The 22,573-nt window shown below is 45.6% G+C and overlaps 1 protein-coding gene and 1 long non-coding RNA gene across 6 annotated transcripts in view; one reads left to right on the top strand and one right to left on the bottom strand.

Moving 5' to 3' along the window:
• Nucleotides 1-76: 76 nt before the first annotated feature.
• On the top strand, nt 77-19,547 carry LOC128826118 (uncharacterized). Its single transcript, XR_008442802.1, has 3 exons — nt 77-154; nt 2,738-2,866; nt 19,462-19,547. It is a non-coding gene; the product is annotated as an uncharacterized LOC128826118 (long non-coding RNA).
• PRDM16 (PR/SET domain 16) overlaps nt 10,580-22,573 on the bottom strand; it is a 432,507-nt gene continuing 420,513 nt past the window's right edge. For 3 of the 5 annotated variants that reach the window (XM_054009211.1, XM_054009212.1, XM_054009213.1), the window contains exons 15-16: nt 22,200-22,430; nt 19,662-20,512 (exon numbers count right to left, since the gene is read on the bottom strand). In XM_054009211.1, the coding sequence (XP_053865186.1) occupies nt 20,326-20,512; nt 22,200-22,430 (418 nt within the window). In that variant the 3' untranslated portion in view covers nt 19,662-20,325. Of the gene's footprint in view, nt 17,391-19,661; nt 20,513-22,199; nt 22,431-22,573 lie in introns of those variants that run through there. The other 2 variants (XM_054009215.1, XM_054009214.1) reach the window with 2 other exon arrangements.

Below are 22,573 nucleotides of genomic sequence, written 5' to 3'. Positions count from 1 at the left end.
CGCGCCCGGCCCGCCGAGCCCCACCCCCGCACGGCCCGCCTGTCCCGGGGGTGGGGCCGGCCACCTGGGCCCGTCCCCGCCGCTGGGGCAGCCCCGGCCCGGCCGCTCCTGGGCGCGCAGCGGGGAATTGCCCTGGCCAGGGGTCACGCGGCAGGTGGGTCTGTCCTGTGTCCGGCGCTGCGCGTCCTTGGCTTTCCTCCTTGGGCACTCAGCACCCGTGAATCGCTCTAGACCGGGGTGGGCAAACTTTTTGGCCCGAGGGCCACATCTCGGTCTGGAAACTGTATGGCAGGCCATGAATGTTCATGAAATTGGGGGTCGGGGTGCGGGAGGCAGTGAGGGCTCCAGTTGGGGGTATAGGCTCTGGAACGGGGCCAGAAATGAGTTCCGGGTGTGGGAGGGGGCACTGGGGGTCGGGGTGAGGGCTGTGGGGTGAACCTGGGGATGAGGGGTTGGGTGCAGGAGGGTGCTCTGGGCTGGGTTCAGAGGGCAGGAGGGGGATTGGGGTTGGGGTAGGTGGTTGGGGTGCAGGCAGAGATCAGGGGTGCAGGCTCTGAGCAGTGCTTATCTCAAGCAGCTCCCAGAAGCAGCAGCAGCGTGTCCCCCCTCTGGCTTCTATGCGGCAGCATGGCCAGGCAGCTTTGCACGCTGTCCTGTCTGCAGGCAGTGCCCCTGCAGTCAGGGCCGGCGGTCGCCTAGGGCACTACAATTTGGGGGGCGGTGACCGCGGCGGTATTTCGGCAGCGGGACCTTCTGCCGCCTCTGTGGGGGGGCGGCATTTCAGGACGGACCTTCCACCGCCTAGGGCGGCAGAAAAGCTGGCAGCGTTCCTGCCTGCAGTTCCCATTTGTCACGGTTCCCGGCCAATGGGAACTGCGGGGGCGGCACTTGAGGTGTAAGCAGCGTGTGGAGCCCCTTGGCTGCCCCTATGTATAGAAGCCGGAGGGGGGACATGCCGCTGCTTCTGGGAGCCACACGGAGCGGGACAAGCCCCCAACCCCGCTCCCTGGCTGGAGCTCAAGGGCCGAATTAAAACATCTGGTGGGCTGGATGTGGCCCCCCAGGCCGTAGCTTGCACACCCCTGCCCTAGAATCATAGAAGATTAGGGTTGGAAGGTCAGGAGGTCATCTAGTCCAAACCCCTGCTCAAAGCAGGACCAATCCCCAACTAAATCATCCCAGCCAGGGCTTTGTCAAGCCTGACCTTAAAAACCTCTAAGGATGGAGATTCCACCACCTCCCTAGGTAACCCATTCCAGTGCTTCACCACCCTCCTCATGAAATAGTGTTTCCTAATATCCAACCTAAACCTCCCGCACTGCAACTTGAGACCATTGCTCCTTGTTCTGTCATCTGCCACCACTGAGAACAGCCAAGCTCCATCCTCTTTGGAACTCCCTTTCAGGTAGTTGAAGGCTACTACTATCAAATCCCCCCCTCACTCTTCTGCAGACTAAATAAGCCCAGTTCTCCCAGCCTCTCCTCATAAGTCATGTGCTCCAGCCCACTAATCATTGCCCTCCGCTGGACTCTCTCCAATTTGTCCACACATCCCTTCTGTAGTATTGTGTCCAAAACTTGACACAATACTCCAGATGTGGCCTCACCAGTGCTGAATAGAGGGGAATAATCACTTCCCTCAATCTGCTGGCAATGCCCCTACTAATACAGCCCAGTATGCCATTAGCCTTCTAGGCCACAAGGGCTAGGGTGAGCAGACTTCCCGATAAAATCGGAACCGTCCCCATTTTTAGCTGTTTGTCCCGATATTTTGTTCGGCCGGCAGCACTCATTTTTGTTTTTGTTTTTTGCCCCCCAGCGTCCCGATATTTTCTTCATCTCATCTGGTCACCCTAACAAGGGCACACTTTTAACTCATATCCAGCTTCTCGTCCACTGTAATCCCCAGGTCCTTTTCTGCAGAACTGCTGCTTAGCCAGTCAGTCCCCAGCCTGTAGCAGTGCATGGGATTCTTCTGTCCTAAGTGCAGGACTCTGCACTTGTCCTTGTTGAATCTCATCCGATTTCTTTTGTCCCCATCCTCCAATTTGTCTAGGTCACTCCAGACCCTATCCCTATCCTCCCGCGTATCTACCTCTCCCCCCAGCTTAGTGTCATCTGTGAACTTGCTGAGGGTGAAATCCATCCCATCATCCAGATCATTAAGATATTGAACAAAACCGACCCCAGGATCGACCCCTGGGGTACTCCGCTTGATACTGGCTGCCAACTAGACATCGAGCCTTTGATCACTACCAGTTGAGCCTGACAATCTAGCCAGCTTTCTATCCACCTTATAGTCCTTTCATCCAATTCATACTTCTTTAACTTTCTGGCAAGAATACTGGAGCCCCAGGGTGCTACCGAAAGGGAGATGAGCTGGGGATGGAGGCCGAGGGGTTGGTAGAGCTGGTGGCTGGTGAACGTAGCTGGCGCTGCTGGACACCAGAGAATCTCAGCTTTAGGTTTGTTTGGGTTTTTTTTTTCTTTCCCCAAAATAACTCTCTCGCTTTCACAGTGGCTGAAAAAAGCCAGAAAAGGTGAAGCAAGGGGCCCTGAAAGCTCAGAAACCAGACGGCAAAGACAAATGTATTTAAAAAAATCTCATGATTTTTAAGCCAATCTTGTGATTTTTGAGTGGCTGGGGTTGACTCTACAGTTTACCCCGGCAGCATCCAGGGAACAAGCCTCTTACGCCAGCACTGGCCTTCTCTGTCTTCGCTTCCCTTCCCAACAGGCCTGCAGCTTACTGAAGTGACCCAAGAACACGCTGAAGAGCAAAGCACTCACTCACTAAAGAAGTTCTGCAATTTGTTTCTAAAGTATGATTTTGGAAGAAGAGAAGAAGAAATTCCAGCAAAATCAGGTAAGCCACTTGTGAGCGTGGGGGGGAGAACACGACCTTGCCTCTTGTGGACATAAAGGCAGCAGCTTTGCCTTGGGTTGGGCAATTTAAAAAATGGGTCAGTGTTCAGGCTTCAGATGTCAATATCAAAAGGGATTGAATGGTGTGTGATATTAAATCAAGGTTTGCTCTCATCGCTAGCAGCTGTGGTGTAAGGTACTATATGAGCCCGATTCCCAGTGCCCTGATCTGCACGTGTGCTGGTGCGTGTAAATCATTAGCACTGCTAGGAGGGAATGGAGAATTCCCATCTGGGTGCAGTAAGGCCCTGCTTTGCACAGAGCTGAAGGACAAAGCTAGGCGCAGGGCAGGGGAGTATCAGATTCCAGGGGTTTTGTCTCAAGGCAGAGCTGGTTCAAGTACCTGTAGGCAGCGGGCAGGAGCTGTGTAAGACTGCCCTCTGCCGTTCCAAGGGTTGTATTGCAGAGACCGCAGGTGCTGCGTATTTAGTTCATCAGCCCAGTTTTATTACAGTGTCCTGACACTTGGTTTCCCCAGGGCATGAGGTAAAGTTCTTGGTGAACCTACCTGGGGGCCTTGATCCTTACGGACGAATTAACCTGGAGCATGGGAGTAGGCCTGTGGACTCCCTGTGTGTGTGTTTGCCGGCTCAGGGTCTTAGTCTGGAGTAAAATAGAACTAAATGGAGCTAGTACTTCAAAGGTGTCATTGCACTGGCTTGTTACGGTCACATGTCTGTGCATATGCAAATGCGCACGGGCACATGTCGTATACTATGCTCCTACCCATGCTTGAGGCATGTAATTATTTCCAACACTTCATTACGGTGAAATAGCAGCTAGTTGAGTGCACTGGGTTGCCTCCCAGCTAAGGTAATGGAGTAGCTGCTTTGCTGGCTAGAACCCTTTGCTGAGAAGAGCTGTGCTTGTATATTTCAAGGTAGCCAATATCCTAGTATCAGCCACTAAAAACATGTTAATGTGGGTAAATAAATAGTCAGAAAAGGTTTCTTTGTGGGCTGGGTGGACCCCAGTGATTTCAGTGGGACTCAACGCACATGCAGGGATCTGCACTCGCAAATCCTCATGCAGGATTTGGGCTTATCTGGTACCAGGTAACTGGGGTTCAGGTAGCCAGGACATTCATTTAAGGGGGGCGAGTGGTTAGGAACAGATTCCATGAAACACATTTAACTGACGTTAACATTTCCTGCTTGGGATCCTTTGATGGCCATGAAGCTAATTTTTAATAATTTGTCACAGCAGTGTCCCACGTGAACTCTTTCCAGAAGGCTGTGCCCACTATGTACTTTAATGTTAGCATGAGCTGGTCAAGAGGCCCATTGTGTGAGCTAGCAAAACACACACACTCTCTCTCTCTCTCTCCCTCCTGTTGGATGATTGTGCTCAGTTAGGACACAGGCACACAGAAGCAGAATGCCTTCCTCCCCACCAGAGATGCTGCAGGACTAGTGCTCCTGCATGCCTGTACGCTCAGCTCTCCCTTCCCCTGCTAGGGCAGGAATAATCTGTAAGGGAGTTTGGATACCGTAAAGTGAATTAACACGCAGGCCATGCCCAGGAACTTGTCCGGGCAGCATACACATTAATCCCACTTGGGACTCCAAAGCATCTTCCCTACAGATTTTTGTGGTGATGTTAAGGGAAAGGCCAGAGCTGGAGAAAGAGGGGGCTTTCCATCCCTCTGCATCAGCCCCTCATTGGCCAGGTAGAGCCAGGTTGTTACAGAGGGCCTGAAGAGTGTGTGTGTGCAGGGGGAGGCATGGTGAAAAATGAAGGTGGGGGGAGCTGGCAGGGCTCAGTGAGCCTGTCTGGGGAAGGGAGTTGTCAGTATTATCAGGTTTTCTGTTACTGTTGGATCCCTCAGTCTCCGTGGTGTGTGCTGAATGACTGTGCTCTCCCACCTCCGTAGGTTGCTGTATTTTATATTTCTGGCTCCTGGTGGATGGCCCAAAATATTTATAAACTGTCATGATGGATCCTGCGTGGGGCACCCTCCAGCAGTAGGCTGTACCATGACAGGGCTCCTGCCTCAGTTTCCCCTTTCTTCCACCCAGAAAGGAAGAGTTTCTCAGTGTCTGATAAAAGCCCATCTCTGGGCATAATTTATTCCTTCCCACCAGTGCAGCAATTCCTCAAAAGCCTTGTAGTAAAGCCATTCTCCAATTCTCACAGCAAACATCCCAAGACACAGCGGGTCCCCATTCCCCTCTCCAGGGACATCACCACCAAATCCCAGGTTTGCCCCCTTCTCCCCTCTGTCCCTCCGCCCTTCACTCCGGTCTCTGCCCAGAAGGTTCCCTGCAGTGCTTCACTCCTCCAGGCCTCCCTGCCTGTGAGTGGGATCCACTCTTCCAAGCAGCCCTCTCCCTTCCAGGCTCAGCTTCCCCTAACCAATACGGATCCTCCACTTTTTCCCAGAGGCCATTGCCCAAGGCGTCTGGTCAGCCGGGGTCCCCAGCTTTGAACAGTTCTCACCAACAGGCCTGTTTCAGCTCCCATTCAAACTCAGCTCTCTATTGGGACTCCTGCCACCCTCCCCCAAGCAGCTCCTGTCAGCTTTTCCTGGTTGCTTCTGGTCTCTGCCTGAGTCTCAGGCAGCTCACCCACCCCTGGGTGTCTGATTCCCTCCGTCTCCCTCCCTCTCACACCAGCTGCCCTCTCTGCGGCCTCCTTTGGGAGTTAACTGACCAGTCACAGCTGCACGGCCTCTTCCTTCTTAAAAGGTCACTGTTGCCCTGGGACCCTGCCTCTGATCAGGGTCATCTTATAATCACCACGAGGGGAAAAGAGACTTTAATTCTGAGGTTCCCTGGAGTAAAACCCTGTCACAGGAATGAAGAATTCGGAATGCCTTCTCCCAGAGCAGAGGGAGAGGCTGAAATGTAATCATAAACTGCTCCCTAGTGGCACACAGTGATATAGCTATGGGCCGGCTGTCTGGGACGAATTCCCCTCTCAGAAGCAAGGCAGGCACATGGAGGCACATTTTGCACAGCAGTGCCCTGGCTTTTATGCCCCCAGCAGAGGCCTTGCCCGTGCTGGGAAATCGTGGGCTCTTTTTCCAACACTAGCACAGCGACACTAGTGCTGGCCAGGGGTTTTCTCACCATGTCGTGATACTCCAGTGCTAGGGCTGTTGCTAGCACTAGTAAGAAACAGTGCTACTGGATAATGGGCACAAGAGTGTCTAGTGTGAGCGCACCCTTTAAACAAGCATCGATCTAACTACAGTTTCTCTCTGAGTCTGGTAGAGAACCTTACAGGCCAGCAGGATCAATTCCTGCTTATCCAGAGACATGTGTCACTAGCTTCAAGGGCCATCCTAACAGCATCGCTCCTGTCTATATAACGGTTGTATCACGAGTCTGTCTCTAAACCACACTGACACTGAGGAAGAGCTCTGTGAAGCTCGGAAGCTTGTCATTCTCCCCAACTGAAGTTGGTCCAATAAAAGATATGATCCCACCTTCTCTCTCTAATATCCTGGGTTGGACACTGCTACAGCAACACTGCGCATGCTAAAACCCAGTTACACTTTCCAAGTGCAGTCGTCTGTCGCTGGTTTCTCAGCATTTTCTGCGCCTTTCTTCTGCATCTGAGCTGGTTGGTCTGGATTATATATGAGCTGCACTTTCACCCCAAACTTGTTCCCAACCCTAATCAGGAGCTATTTTTTATTCAAAAAACTTAGCTTTTTTTAAAAAAAACCCAAATCTCCATGCTTCTCATTTTGCCCAGTGCCAGGAGAAGGAAATTCTGAGATCTGAGGATACACTCCAGTTCCTACACTGACAAGATGTGGGACATTTGCATTAGCAGCTCCAGCATGGGTCACCTCAGCATGCAGGTTTCAGGATCTTTAGAAGTTCCCCCCATCACTTGTTGCTGACATCAATAATCTGGGGGTCTTGACTCTGCTGTCTGTGGGCTCAAGCTGATGTAATAAGGGGCATTTTCTTTGCCTTTGAGGATGGCACTGCAATGGAATTTGATGTGGGCGTTATTGTACCCACAACAATTGAGCTTTTCATTGCAGATCTTTTTCTTCATTATTTTCCTGACCTATTACGTAGCGCCAGTGTTCATATGGGCATCTTCCCTCGCTGGGCTCTCTCCAGGAAATCTTTTTGCAGTGACCTTAACATGAGACAGTGAGCTATTAGCAAGGCTGTTGGCAGAAACTTTGTCTTCACTCTGTTTGGTGATGGTGATTGGGGGCAGGGAGATGGCTGAACAGGGCACATCAGTTCACATTTCTAAGGCTGGTTCTCCAGCCCATCTCTCTACCAGTAGAAGAACTATGATGCTGGCATCCAGAACCATTGTTGCCCAGGGTCAAAGCAAGGAGGAGGTTAGAGCAAGCTACTCATGGGATAAGGGGGATCAAGCTATTGATTAGAACTTGTGTTGCTTAAAAAAATACTTTTAGAAATGAGCCCCGTCCAGATCCCTTGCACTGAATAGCCTTAAGTGCGGAAATATTCTGATCCAGAACCAAATTTTGCAGCTGGCTCCCTTCTTTGCACTAGACCAAACCAAAAGCACAGCTCCCACCATCCCAAACTTCAGAAGGGTTTGGCTCACCCCAGGCCTAATTGTTCATATATCTAATTTCTGCACTTGAACTAACACAAGAGAAGTTGTGTCCATAGTATTTCCAGTCCAGCCACAAGCAAGAAGGGACCAGAAATCTCACAAGACAGAGTGCTCCTTGGTTGGAGTTTAGATAGTTTGGAGAAGGTCTGACACCTTTAGAGAGTCTCCCATCACACTAACAGGTGGCAAACGAAAGGATTGATTTTCAAATTGTCCCCTGGGCTAGGTCAGCGATGGAAAGTAGGTCAGTGCTTCTCAAATTAGGGCCGCCGCTTGTTCAGGGAAAGCCCCTGGCGGCCGGGACAGTTTGTTTACCTGCTGCGTCCGCAGGTTCGGCCAATCGCAGCTCCCACTGGCCACGGTTCACCGCTCCAGGCCGATGGGGGCGGCGGGAAGTGGCGCAGGCCGAGGGATGGGCTGGTCGCCCTTCCTGCAGCCCATTGGCCTGGAGCGGCGAACCGCGGCCAGTGGGAGCCATGATCGGCGGAACCTGCAGACGTGGCAGGTAAACAAACCGGCCCGGCCCACCAGGGGCTTTCCCTGAACAAGCGGCGGCCCTAGTTCGAGAACCACTGAAGTAGGTGACAGCTAGCACTGTAGTGAGCAGTGGGACTGTAGATTGAGTGACAATTTCAGCCCACACCTTGCGTTCCAGGAGTGAAAAGCAGCCTGTGTAGAGGCCAGCATGCAGCTCACTTGAGCCACTTAGCCCTATTCTGAGAGACTAAGTGGTACCTGGGCTTTGTGATGGCTCCCTGCAGGAGGGAAGCATAAAGAACCCAGATCCCCATTGTTTTCTGTCAGCAATGGTACAGGATACCAACTGGCCCAGTTGCAGCAGACATGCCAAGGATCAAATGAGTCTAACCTCCCTCTAACGTACTGGTTGTCTCCACAGCAGGGTGTAGGCACCCGGGAGCAGGCAGGTATGAGAGACGCTTGCCCTTCCACTACTGCGGCTAAGTAGAGGACTTTCACCAACACTCGATTCACTCAGAAGGGGTAAAAAGAAAATATTATCCTCGTTTTACAGAGGGAAACTGAAGCATGGGGAGATTAAGGCCCCAACTGAGCAAAGCACTTGGGACCCCCGTGATGCTACTCGTGTTTACAGCAAGGGCACATGTCCCGCTGAATTGCAAGTCTAAGAGCCGGGCCCAGAGTCATGCAGGAATTTAACCCAGAGCTCTGAATCACAAGACCGCCCTTCCTCTAATCTTCTTGACTCTTGCCCTTGCTTTTGGAAGTCACCCCTCATTTGTAAGCAAATATACCTATAACTGAATACCTGTCTACCAGGCTTCCTCCCACCTTTTATCTGTCTTGTCTGTTTCGATCATAAGTTCTCTGGGGCAGGGGCAGCCTCTTACTCTATGTCCATTCAGTGTCTAGCACAGTGAGGCACTGATCTATGCTGGGCCTTTAGATACTGCAATAAAAATAATAATAATAGTAAAATCCTCCTATACACTCAAAATATTGATCTCAAATCCCTTGATTGCATCATTTAATTTATTATTAGGATATGTTTTGTATGTTAAAGAAAATAAGGTTATCAACACAGGACAGGTGGCACAGCAAGTCAGCCAAACCTGACCCTGCTTGGCAATACTGTATGTATCCACCCCACAATTGATAACACACATTTTGCTGGGAACAGATCTTTCCTTGACCTTCATTTTTTCCTCCCCTGTTGATTTTTTCCCCCTCCCTAAAAATGGAGCCTTTTTCTTGCTAGTTTATGGTGAGAATCAAGTGCTTTCTGGACGACAAAGTCCACTTGTCAGCAATATTCTCTTAAATGTCTCTGTTCTCTCTCTAAAGCCTGCCTGACAATCGCTCTATTATCGGAGCTTTCTTAGCCAATAGATTTTTTTTTTTTTACTCCCCTCCAGGGCTAATAAGGAGAGAGGTTGCCAGCCGCCACAGAGATGCAGAGGATTTCAACTCAGTTTGTCTGAGACTGAAACCCTTATATGGCAAACTCCAGGAAAGTGCTATTATGTTGTATGCTGGATACTGTCATTTGAGCACCATGAATGACTTTTTGAAGCACAGACCATTCATCAGTTTTGTAATGCACATTGTTAGTTCAAAGACCCTGCTTTCAAGTCATTTTTGTTCCCAGCGCCCCCGCTGAAACATCTGACCGCCATCTCTAGATATTTTACTAACTCTTTGCTCATCGTGTTGAAGGGAAAATATTTGCCACGTATTTTAATTCCTCCCTCTTATAATGTAAGAGACTCACCTGCCACTAAGAATTTTCTGCTAAGAAAGAGGCACCCTGTTAGTCTGACGTTCAGGTACCCAGTAGCATTGGCTGTCTCTTCTTGACCTGGGAAGAACTACTCAGGAAATAGGGCATCAGGAACCCACTTTACCTTAGTTGTCTTCTCCAAAAGCCCCAGAAGTTATGCTTAAAAGATCTCTTGCTGAATTTCAGATGTGGCCATGTAAAGGTTACGCTCATTAAGGTCATTCTACAGTATTTATTTACAATGCAAACATTCTGCCAACTCGGGGTACACCCCGTTCAAATGGTCACCACAGGTACTTTACTATTGAAAAGTGAGTTCATGCCATCTGTGCTCTGTCACACAGAGTTGCTTAGACTCGTCCTCATCCTCAGAGCAGTACTCGGCCTTGTCTGAAGAAATATTGTCAGCACTTTAGAGTTCCTCTTGCCATTGGAGACCCTCTCCTGGGTCTCTAGGTCCATGTGATGTGTACCTTACAGTGGAAAGAAGAATTGACTAGCCGTTGCTGCTCTGTGTTAGAAGACAGCAACAACAATGGAGTGGGTGGGTGGAGGGAATCCAAGATGCTGTTTGCCACAATTGAGACTATGTAAAAGTCCCAAACCCAAACTTTTACAAACCCATCTTTCCCCACGCCTAAAACCAAACAGCTGGGCCCTATCCCTTATTCAAACCTGTATTCCCACGGAAACTCGTGGGGCTGCTGGTGAGTTTGTTAGACCCAAACATCTTTATTATGATTTCTCTACTGTCAAAATGAAAATGCTGGACCACTTTCAGGCATCACTTTGTGGTACATTGTCTTGTGCCAAGAAAGCTCACAGGGCCATTGCTTAGAAAAGCACACAGGTTTATTGCATATCAATCTCATGTATAAATTCATTGTAGCATTGGAAAGATTACATTTGGTATACATTCCTATTCTACAGCATTAACCTCAAAATCAGCTTTCCTATTCATTATTTTAAAGGTTTTTCTCTACACAAATACATTTGCCTTTTATCACAAGCATCAAAATGAAATTTGTAAAATCGCTTTTTTTAATTATTTTCTACACTTCATATCTTTTATTTCATTATGCTCCCAACAAAGCGATTTCATATTAATTAATAACTGCCACCTCTTTCTTTTTCTTCCTTGGCAGTTCAAGGCTTCTAGCCTTGGACGCAAAACCTAATCACATATACAATAAGTGCATCTACAGAATTTTTTTTCTTTTTGATAAAAATTTCACAAACAGACACAATAATGACTGCTAAACACAAGTCATGCACAGTTTACTTATAAACATAACAGAAGCAATATACAATCAAGAATGATATGGAACAAGCACCATCCTCTTTCTCAATGTTTTTTAAACATCATATGAAAACCAGACATTTACAATTGATTTTTTTTTAAAAAAAACAAAACACTATACAGTTCTAAAGGAAAAAAAACAAACAAACCCTAAATCAAATCTGTATTGTAACAATGGGAGAAGGAATGACATAGGATGCACAGATTTATGATTTTTGCAAGCATAATATATATATGTTTTAAATTACATCTTCTGCAGGCTGAAAATGACATCAGGGCAAAACATCTCTTACTTTTGAAGAGAGTGATGAGAACGTAAAATACATCGAGAAATATTTTCAGAATTACTTTGTTCACACGTGAATTGCACATTCGGAAATCAAAGCTGCCTTTTTTTTTTCTTCTCTCTTTTTCGTTCTTTTCCAAAAGTGGTAATAAGAATCAATGACAGAATAAAGAAAAAATATTGGAATAATGCAATAACATTTTAATCACAGTATCACTCAACACTACAGAGAAACAGTTTCATGGCTTTAAACACTACTGACCATCAACTAGGAGCAGAGCTTTTGCCCTCATGTTACCAACACAAATCGGAGCAGATTGTTTCACTCCCTGCTTGTTTTTAAACAGGCAGCAAAGTGCAGGTTCCGACACCATGATGCTTCCCCCTCCCCCCCCCACACACATACACACACACAAAATACAGCACGTAAAAATTGAATGTAAGTCAGTAGATTGAAATAGGCTGGAGGGGTGAGAGAGGGCTTACAGTCCAGTGCTTTGATGCTTAGAGTCTAAACATGTTAATATGTCATTGTGCAAGTGCTTTTATAAATGCTTCGTATGAAATGAAAGAGAAGCAGTTTTCAATAACTATTGAATTTCTAAGTGCTGGTTTTGGGGAAATCGAGAGGCTCCACTAATCGTTTTGAGCAAGACAGAAAATCGTAACTTTGTTATTTGTCCTGGAATGCAGTGTAGCGTTTCAGCTCGTGTTTTGCTCTTAACCCTTTTGGTTTGGTTTGCTGCTAGCATGCTGCTGTGCCAGCTAGGCTCTGATCGTCCAGTGACGTAATGGCACGTCGGACCCAGCTGGTATGTTCAGCAACGCAGTAGATGCATTCTGTAACGAGGCCCCAGGAGGGTCAGCAGCCCAGCGTCTTCAACAGGAACATGCCTAGGATGTCCAACAGCAAATCTGGTGCATTCTACCTGGACATACCTGGATCTTCCAAAAACAGACCAAGTGCATTCTACCTGGATGGACCTGGCGCATTCAGTAGCACAGCAGTTGCATTGCACCTTAAACATTCTGTACCTGCCAAGTGATTAACAGCATTATTTTCAATGCTGGTATCTGAGACAGCAACAGAAAGGAGTAGCAGGAATGGTTTTTGTTTTTTTTTTTGCTTTTATAATTCGCTCATATATAAAATTTCTAAATTTAAAGTAGAAGGAAGGGTCCCTCTGTCTTATAGTTTTATTTCAGCAGTACTGAACAGTTTGGCATAGCCAGAGGCTGCTAATAACCTCCTTGGATCCACCTGGTGATATGAAAAATAACACAGCAGGTCCCATTCCTCACCTCCTGCTATTATGGCAATATGGCTACCTGCTGCAGACATGAAAACAGGTAAAATAAATAGCCCCCATCCAACAAAATTCTTAGTTATAATCACCTCTGGGATGGTACCCTTGATTTCGAACAATTACCAGGCCTTATGGAAATCACTCTAACTCCACCCCTTGATGTACCACATCAACAGCATTGGTTCCTGAGCATAATATGTTAGTGGTGTAGGGTGCACATGAGCTACATAGCTCCAGCAGAGGCCCCAGCTCCTTCACCTGGCTAGTTCTAAAAGAGAGTCTCAGTTCGGATTGTGGGATCTTTCTTGCCTCTATTTATACTTGACATAAGCAAGTCTCACGAGACATCCTTCAAAATAAGCGATTTTTTTTTGTTAAAGCCCCAAAAATATGAGTTACAAATCGCAACATTTTGAGTGCAATTAAAGAAGGGGCTAAGGGATAAACATAAATTTGATTAGGCATTGTATTTGCTTATCTTGCTTGGAAAAAATCTTAAAACGTGTAGCCAGTGCTGGTTTAGAGAAGTCTGGATACTTAAATGGACAGAGACCAGCTAGAAGAAAAGGAAGGAAACAAAGTGTGGTCTTTTTTGTTTTTTAAGTAACAGGAAACAGAAAAAAAATCATTTTATGATTTAAAAAAAATTTCATCTTCTTAATATAGGGCTAGACTGTGTCACCCTTACTCAGGGTGGTTGGTAACGTACTCCTCAATGAGCCCTGTTCAAATCAGTCAGCTACTCAGCCCCCGTAATGGTGGCACAACCTGGTCCCTAGAAAGTAAACAGATATTGCTCATTGTCAGGCAGAATTAAGAGCTTTTAACACATTGTTCTTTTGAAGAAACAATGGAACAAATAATGGGGCAGTGTCCACAGACTGGAGGGAAGACAAAAAAGCCTGTATAACATTTCTGTTTCTAAGATCTTTGCCGCTGGTTTGGAGATGAGGTCACCATGGCAAGTTATCCCCACACATGGAGACGCAAAGCTGACCCCCTCTTCACAAACCCACGCCAGCTACTTACAGATGAAACTTAGGATCGGCCTCTGCAAACACCTACTCCTGCTCTTAGGGCTTGATCTTGCAAGGTGCAGAGCACTCTTGCTCCAATCCAGAAAGAGACATTAGCATGTGCTTAACTTTAAGCATGTAGTAGCTCCATTGACTTCAAAGCACAGGCTTACCCGTTTTAACTGAGTAGGGACGGACTTGATCCTATGCTTAAGGCTAAGACTGTGCTTAAGTGCTTGCTGTGGGGCGTAGTGTGTGGTAAGCACTATCGTTGATAGTGTTGATAGGAGTGGGCCTCTGAGCATTAATCCTGCAAACACATAGATAGTTCCATTGATTTACTTTAAAATTAAGCATGTTTGCAGGATGAAACTTCACCTTGCAGGTTCTTTGGGGGTACTTTTGTTTCTTGAAAGAGTGAATATTTTAGGGATATAATATTGCTGACAACCTCGCTATGTACTATACCATTTTATTTTTAGAAGAACCTTTTAGTTCTGGTAATTATGCCAGTTACTTTTGTAAATGGCTACAAATGCCAACTGAATCAGTGTTATCCTGCAGCTACCCATCTACACTGCTAGATTTGTATTTCAGGTACACCTCTACACCAGTATATTGCTGTCCTCGGGAGCCAAAAATCTTCCCACATTATAGGTGAAACTGCGTTATATCGAACTTGCTTTGATCCACCAGAGTGCGCAGCCCCCCCGGAGCGCTGTTTTACCGCGTTATATCCGAATTCGTGTTGCGTTATATTGGGGTAGAGGTGTATTTACAAGGCATAGATTGCTTATAGTTAACAAAAATTATACTGATGGGATTTTGTTTCCATTCCTTTATAAAAATAAGCACTGATTTCCCCTGCAAAATATGGCACATCTGCATTGCATGCCATCCTGGCTACAATATGGAGTTTCACAGTTGTTTTTATTTACAGTTTTGTTGCTTTATTTCTCTCTCTTTTTTTTAGTTTGTTTCTTTTGTTTTTTATTAAGGGCATGTTGGAAGGGTTTTTTGTTTTGTTTTTGTTTTCTTGTTGTGATATTTTTTCCAAACAATAAAAGAAATAAATAGAACACATCCTACATGCAAATGTAATTGAAACTCAAATTTAACAAAACATGATTGTCGGAAAAATCGGCAGCAAGAATAGGATTATTTAGGGTCATTTGGCACATAAAAAAATCTACTCCCTGGTTATCAATCATACAACATACAACCTTAATTACACAATTTTGGTCCTTCACTAGATACTTATATTAACATTATTTCTTCACAATAATGATATCCAATGCAAAAAATACTGTTAAGGAAGAAATAAAATAAGAAAAGAATTAGAAAAAAAAATTACAAGTTATATACAGATTAAGGTAAATTCCATTAGGAAAAAAAAACAATTATTTTATTATTTTAAATTGGCCCCTATGGGAATAATTTAAAGCCCAAGTGAATGGCAAGTACTGTAATGTTAGCATTGGCAGACGTGCCAGGGAAAGGAATGTTCCATCTGACTCTTAGAGACTGGTTTCTTTTGACATTGTCAGTTCTTGGGCTACACCTAGTCAAGAGCTTTGTGCAAACATTTGAAACTGGGGGGGGGTATAGATCACTGTTGGATTCAGAGCCTTCGGCACATATACATGGTGACGTGGAGAAACTAGCAGGAGGGATGTCGTCTTTCCCTAGGCGAACTATGGAGAATTATTTGATGCTGCTAATTATCCTTTCATTCCCTCTTCCCCAGTGGCAAACGGAGGTGCAGCCCCAGGGGCCAGCTGCAGTCTCATGGCTGACCTTGTCCGGAGTATGAGGTGTGGCCCATCAGGCCTGCAAATCCCAGCATGCAATGCTCCACTGTAATCTGAGCAATTGCTTCCAGATGGAGCATTGCATGCGGGAACCTCCTCTTTCATATTCAACAGCAGAGCAGCTGCAGTCTGTTCCCGCACATATAAACTAGTGGCCCAATCTCGCAAACACTTACTAGTAGATGTGTTTACTACTGTGAGACGTTTCTCTGAAGTCAGCTATTGACCCAACTCTGCAACCACTGACTACTAGGTGTAGCACTTACTACAAGTAGTACACCCACTTTAAGTGTTTGGAGCCTGGTCCAAAGTCCATTGAAGCCAGTGGAAAAACTCCTGCTAACTTAGAGTCAGGTTTATACAGAATTGGGTCCTTACAGCATCTGGAGACTCCTAGGTGAGTTGCTGATGCAGCACTCAGATGGGCAAGTTTGCGGCACCCCTGATTCAACTTGAAGTCACTTGGTGGCATGCACCTGTCTTACCTTCAGACAACCCTGATTCTGTAACAGCATATCTAGGCATTTCTCAGCACACACATTACAAACATTGTCAGAGTAGCCAATGTTATCCTTTATAATATTTCTAACCCCTTTCAGAATTATGTTCAGCTTTACCTATAAAAATCACAGCTAGAACACCAGGTTGTTATTACAATGTAGAAATAGCACAAACTAATGTCACAGGATTTCTGGAGGCTGCTTTATGTCAGCAAAAGAGCTGAGACTTCAAAGCAATTTAAAATCATCCGTAAAAAATTGCAAGTAATTGTAGATCCAGAGAGAAAATACATTTCCTTAACCACATGCTTGAGGAGCTGAGCTGCACTCATAAGGTTATTAAAAACAAAGATTTTTTGTAGTCATATTATCAAAATTATGGGGTAAATGATGGCAGGGTACTCGGCATAAGCAACCACCAGCAAACCAACACAAGGGCACAGGGCAGAGGTTTCTTCCCCAACACTGAAGAGATAGCGTTTGAAAGACCCTCTGGGAGAGAAACTACACAGGAGCTTTCTAGGGTCGAGCTTACGGGGCATTGTCTATGTATTTGTGTGCATGTATGAGCAGCCCCAGCAATGCTCCTTCTGCACCAATTATTTGTGCTCTTGGCAGAAGCTAGCCCTGCTTGGACATTGCATGGCGGGGAGCGTGGCTTCCCACAACAGAGACTCACAACAACACTTTGCAGTGTAAAGAGGAGTGCTGTTGTGGGGGGTGCAGAATTTCACGCTCTTTCAAAGAGCTATGTTAAGAAAAATGGGTCAAATTCACCGTTCCTTGGTATAACTCTGGTGACTATATCAGAATGATACCAGGGATGGATCAGCTCTAGATCTCTTCCCCCCCTTATGACTGCTATTCAGCTGAAGTGAATGTGGTGTGTGAGGGGGGCAAGGGGTCGAATGACTTCAAGTTTTAGTTTATAAGCAGAAACCAGCTGGCTCAGTTATATTGTCTTGTAACTGTAAAGGGGCCAGTATTTGATTGCACCATTGCAATTCACTTATGGTTTACACTATTCTTAGAGATGGTGGAATCCTAGGGCTGCTTCAGGGCTATCCAGTTTGGAGAGTTTCTTTCTAACAAATTAGAAACGAATGACTGTGGATAGATACAAATCTGGGAATTGCAGGTCACACGTGACAGGTTTATTCTCCCAGCCAAAAGCCCAGACGACTCCCTGAGGCCCTCTGATCCATCTTCTGCGTGCTAGAATTTCTGATAGGGCAGTCACAGCACCACCACCTCCTCGCTCCGACTCTGAACCAGTGCCTTCTCGACCCGTCAGAGATGGTTGATGGGATTAAAGGTCCCCGACTCTGAGGCTGCTCCTGCCATGTTCAACCAAGCATCCAGAGAATTCTGGGAAGAAGTGTGAAGGGGAGCGTTCTCAGAAAGGGACAGCATCATTGCATAAGCCTAAAGGACGGGAAGAAGCAGAGAAAGGGAAATGGGTGAATACACACTCCTGGGTCCTGGAATAATCCACATGAAGTTGAGAGTCATTTAACTATTTACATACCAGAAAGTCAGGACAGTCAGTGTCAGTCACTTTGGTGCGGGCTGGGGATCGTGTCTGCCAATCAATACTTATGTTCACACATGAGGAAAAAAACGTGGACCTTGCCATAGAGTGTTACCAGGCAGCAGTGGGTTTGGAAGGGCATCTCAAACACACCCCTTAAACTTCCTTCCTTGCACCTTGCACTTCATGACAAATGCTGACACTTGCATCTAGGCCCCTCTCCTAGAGGACATTACTCTTCCCACCGAACATATCCAGGGAGTTCTGGCCGCCTTTTTTCACATAGTTTTCAAAAGTGCATATGGAACTGTGTGTGTTGCTGAGTGAATCGTGCCAAGCACCCCCCCACACACACACACCTGGGCATGATAACTGCGGTGCACCTGGGGAAGACAGTGAAACTTTGGCTTTCAGAAGTTATTGCTGACTCCTAAAAGGAGAATTGTAACTGGGGGTTCAGCTATGCAGGACAAAAGGGACTGAGTGACTCCGTGGAGATGAGCTTGCGCATGGCATGTTGTTTCATTTACTGAGCATTTCCATTGTGTCTGGAGGGAGCTGGAGCCTGTGTGTGTCAGTTTGGCAATGTAAGTGCGGTATAATTGTGTGTGTTTATTGCAGCACTACCAGCCGGCAAAGCCTAGTCCGTGAATGAGCAGAGATCACTGCTTACTGGAGAGGAATTTGGTTGCTTTGCTGCTACCTAGCCCTTCTCCCGCCTCCACTTTTGTCTGTCTCATCCATTTTTTGCATCTTGTCACAACCCTGGTCCTGATCCTTCAAAGATTTATGCATGTGCTGAACTTTGCACATTGTGAGTTAAAATCTCTGGAATTACCCACGGTGTGTAACGTTAAGTACATGTATAAATCTTTGCAGGATAGGGGCCCTAGATTGGACGCTCGCTTTACTGCAGATGTCTGTACAGTGCTTAGCACAATAGCACCCGGAGCTACTACTGCAACACAAATTTAATAAAGAATAGTAATAAAACTGCCCCAAAACTCCAATTACAACTTCCCCCTCCTCCCAAGGAAGCTGAAATTCAGATCCAGTTCTCAATCTGACCATTGTATCTCATGCTCGTCTGTATGTGCTGTAGAGCATTCTGCTTTATGGTGTTTGCATGGATGTGTGCATTTCAATACTACACTGACAGTGAGCCAAAACTGATAGAAAGGTAAGATTTCTGTGTTGGTCTGACCAGATAAATATTGTTTTCCCACCATATTGCCTGCAGTAATACATGCAGAGCAGAGAATTTTAAATTGTCCAAGTTATAGCATATTTGACAATATGTAACATGTCTTAGATCTCACTTACTACAAAATTACTTAAAAAAAAAAAATCATGTGCCAGATCTAACATTGCAGTCAAGTTGTGTCTAAATAGTTAGTACACTCAGCGTATTAGTAAAAGGACACAGACAGAGGCATGCAAGTGGCTTGTGTTGAAAGGATAAATGAGCTCTTTTTTCACTAGAAAAGAACTTCAGTGTTATCTTCATAGCTAAAATACTCCCTTAAGTGCAGACAAATCTGTACAAAATACCCACACTTCCAATAGGCAATCCCCACCCCAGCTTCCTGACCCCAGTCTTAAGCAGTCACTATAAAGTAGCCTTAGGGTTTCTAGCACAATCCCCTTTGACCTTTAATTGAAGACCCACCTCTATTAGGCAACTGCATTTAGTTGCACCTTTGGGTGGTCTTTAAGATAAATTGTATTGTATTCCTGTTGCTTAGAGGACAGAACGACTCCAAGTACAGTAGCTGATCTCATCCCCAATAAAACCCCAAGCAGAGGTAAATATACTCAAACCTGCACTAGTATTCTTAAAAGAAGCATTTGAACTACGTGGCCTCTTTTAAGCAGATAAGAACAGATGGTCAATGGCAAAAAGTTTGCAGGTTTTCTGCAGACCCTTTCTCTGAATTTTGTCTCAATGTATCCTCTTTGTTCCAGTAATGGGGCTGGACATCTCACAGAACGGCTCCCTCAGAAGATCTGTTGCTGCTTTATTTGGACCAGGATGCAAACTTCATGAGAACAGAGCCTCTCATGGCATTTCTGCTTATGGCAAAACCAGCGAGCACAGAGCCATGCTAATTAAAAAAAAAAAAAAAAAAAGTTTTCCAAGTTCTTTCAAATTTCAGGATTTTGTTTCGAGTTTTGGAAGAAGGCCTGCATCAGCTTTTGCTGTGCCTGAACTGGTATGTCTTTTGATAAGAAGGGGGGATTTTATTTTAAAGGTGCGTTAGGTTTAAAGCTTAATGCACAAAACAATGGCATTTTCTAAATTTGCTTAAGATGATGCAGTTCTCCAAGCAAGTCTAGAAACTATCATTCTGAATTAGATCTGATGTTTTTATTATTAAATCCTATTATATTTTACTGCTGTTTCAAAGGGCCAGATGCTCAACTGGTGTAAATTGTCATTATTCCAGTGAAACCAATATATTCCAATATATACCAGCTGAGAATTTGGCCCAAAGTTTGTAACTATTGCATTACCATATTTCTATATACATTTCTATAGTCAGATATAGATAGATGAACCTACATCACTATATAGCTCTACACCTGCACTCACTCCACAAGGTTATAATGGTACGTGGAACTGATTATATAAAACTTGAGTTAACAATTCCCTCCCCACTCCTCTTTCTCCTGGACTGCAACATGGTAGCAAACAGATGTGATTTACAAGTTAGTCTTCACCATCAGAATTCCAGTTCAGCATGGACAGAACACAGATCTGGCTAAAGGAACCCAGCTGTTTGATAATCCCATGCTAAATGCTGGAGGTAAGCTTGGTAAAATGTTCTGTCATATACCTACCTGGTTTTTAGCCTGCCTGTACAGAGTCTGTTTTATTGTCTCAGAGTCTAAGGTGGAATTAAACACATCTTTAACTTCAAATGCTTCCTCGGCTGCTTTGCGAAGATCCAGCCCCTTCCCAAAATTCGGCATCTGCTCCAAATCTAACAAGCCGGCTTCTTCCTCCTCAATACACCTGTACCAATGACCAGGGGAAGGGGTTGACCTGTTGTTAGCTCATCTCACCGTTTACAGTCTAACCAATGTGTGTGTTGCTAAGTTAGTGCCCGCATGCACATACCATGGGGTTCTCACAAGCCACATGCATGAAGAGACAGACAGACAGGTGGACAAAAAAATGCACATGATGCAAGGAGCAAAGAAAAAGTGGAATGCATGGTTATGCACATACATCTCAAGCATTAGTGCTACCATATGTTCTGTGGTTTGGTGTGGTTACCGTTTTCATTCTGGTCTCCTATTCAGAGATGCCTGATTACTAGCTATTCCTGAAAGTTGGGGGAATAGAGCCACTACACCATATTCCCCAGGGGTTACAATAGGCTTAATTGGAAAGCGCTGACACACTGAAAAAACCCTTTGAATAGAATAATACTTTGCATGACATAGCACTTTTCATCCATAGATATCAAAGCATCATTAGTGGATAGAAACCTGTGGCACAAGAGAGGCTAAGATCTACCATTTCAATAGTGGACTTTAATGTTAAGTGCCCGATGTTTTGGACCAACTTTAGATACCTACGTCCTGATTTTCCCGAACACCAACGACCCCAATAGAAGTCAGTGGGAGTTGCAGGTGCTCCTCCCCTCTGAAAATACTGAGTCAAAAATAGACTTTTCCCAAACATTTAGGCTTACAGTGACTTAAATGCAAGAGCGCATAGTGAGTCGATGGCAGAGTGACATATAGTAGCCTGGTTTCCTGCCCTATCTACTGGACCACCCTTTGGATGAACTTTGGCATGCCAGCTCCTGGTTGTAATGCAACAGATTTTGCGAAAGGCAAGTGGGTAAGAGAGCTAACGGAAGGAGTGGATTCCATTTCCCACCATTGTTTATATCTTTACAATCAAACACTGCTATATTTTATTGCACTTTCTAATGTACAGTTATCCTAGGGTGCCTTCACGCTAATGCTCTACCTCATACTGTAAACTACATCTGCGGCAGATAGTTGCCTCTCTTGGTTTACACAGTTTTACACTGGGGCGCTTTGTATTGTCAATCTGGATGGGCACCTGAGTAAAACAGAGTACCGATTAACTATTTCAGAAGTGTCCTTTTTGTACTTGCAAATGTCCTCCTGATGGTTTACGAACCAGGGTGCACAGCACGGATGGGCACAAGAAGCAAACAAAGGCCTGGGGACACATCCACTCTGCCCACACAAAGGCCAGACGCACTGTCTCATCTGAAATTAATGCAGGGCCTTACATCCTGAGACAAAAGGATGCTGCCATTTTGTTGCAGATAAAATGGGTGGGGTAGTGGAAAGCTGCCATTCTCTAGATTTCCTTGCACCAGCTCTCTTTTCACTGACCAGGGTTTTGAAAATCAAGACATTGCCATTGTGTCAGGTGGAAGAGTTCATGATACATTGAGGAGGCTGGTTTTTTCATGTGCTGTTTACCTTTCCCGCTGTGCATTTTTCAGGCCTTGTGTATCTGTCTTCTTATACTTTTGCATTTCGGTTTATTTATTTGTGCTCCCCACCATGGTGAAAATGAAGTTCCTAGGGCAAACTGGAGGTATGATTCATGGTTTGAAAAATAAAGTGATACCACCCATGACCTGCTGCTAATGACACAGGGTGAGAAATCTAACCCCATTCTGCTTCCCAGAGGAAATGGCCCCACTCACCTTCGGGTATGATCAAAGCTCATGGTGAGGGATGTGGGCTCTTCATCCTCCTCATCCTCAAACGTTCCTCGGGGCTCCGTCGTGGGTGATACTGTTTCATCCTGTGACTTCCCTGTCAGGCTGTCGTCATCTTCCTCCTCCAATTCTTCCTCCTCCTCATCCACATCTTCTGTTTTCTCATTTGCTAACCCGTGACACTGGGAGTTGCTATCAATGTCTTGGATTTCTGGCCTGGAATGTTTGAGCACCGGGGAAGGAACCAAGAGGTCAGCTGAGAGCAGCAATGCACTGCCACTTTGGTGCAAGATTCAGGCATTTAACCATGTATTTGTTATTTATGGTTCACAATGGCTGGGGACAGAAAATACCTATTA

Source organism: Malaclemys terrapin, chromosome 19, assembly GCF_027887155.1.
Source record: "Malaclemys terrapin pileata isolate rMalTer1 chromosome 19, rMalTer1.hap1, whole genome shotgun sequence".
Classification (NCBI taxonomy): Eukaryota; Metazoa; Chordata; order Testudines; family Emydidae; genus Malaclemys; species Malaclemys terrapin.
The sequence above is the reverse complement of the archived record's forward strand: the minus strand, read 5'-3'. Positions and strand labels throughout refer to the sequence as shown.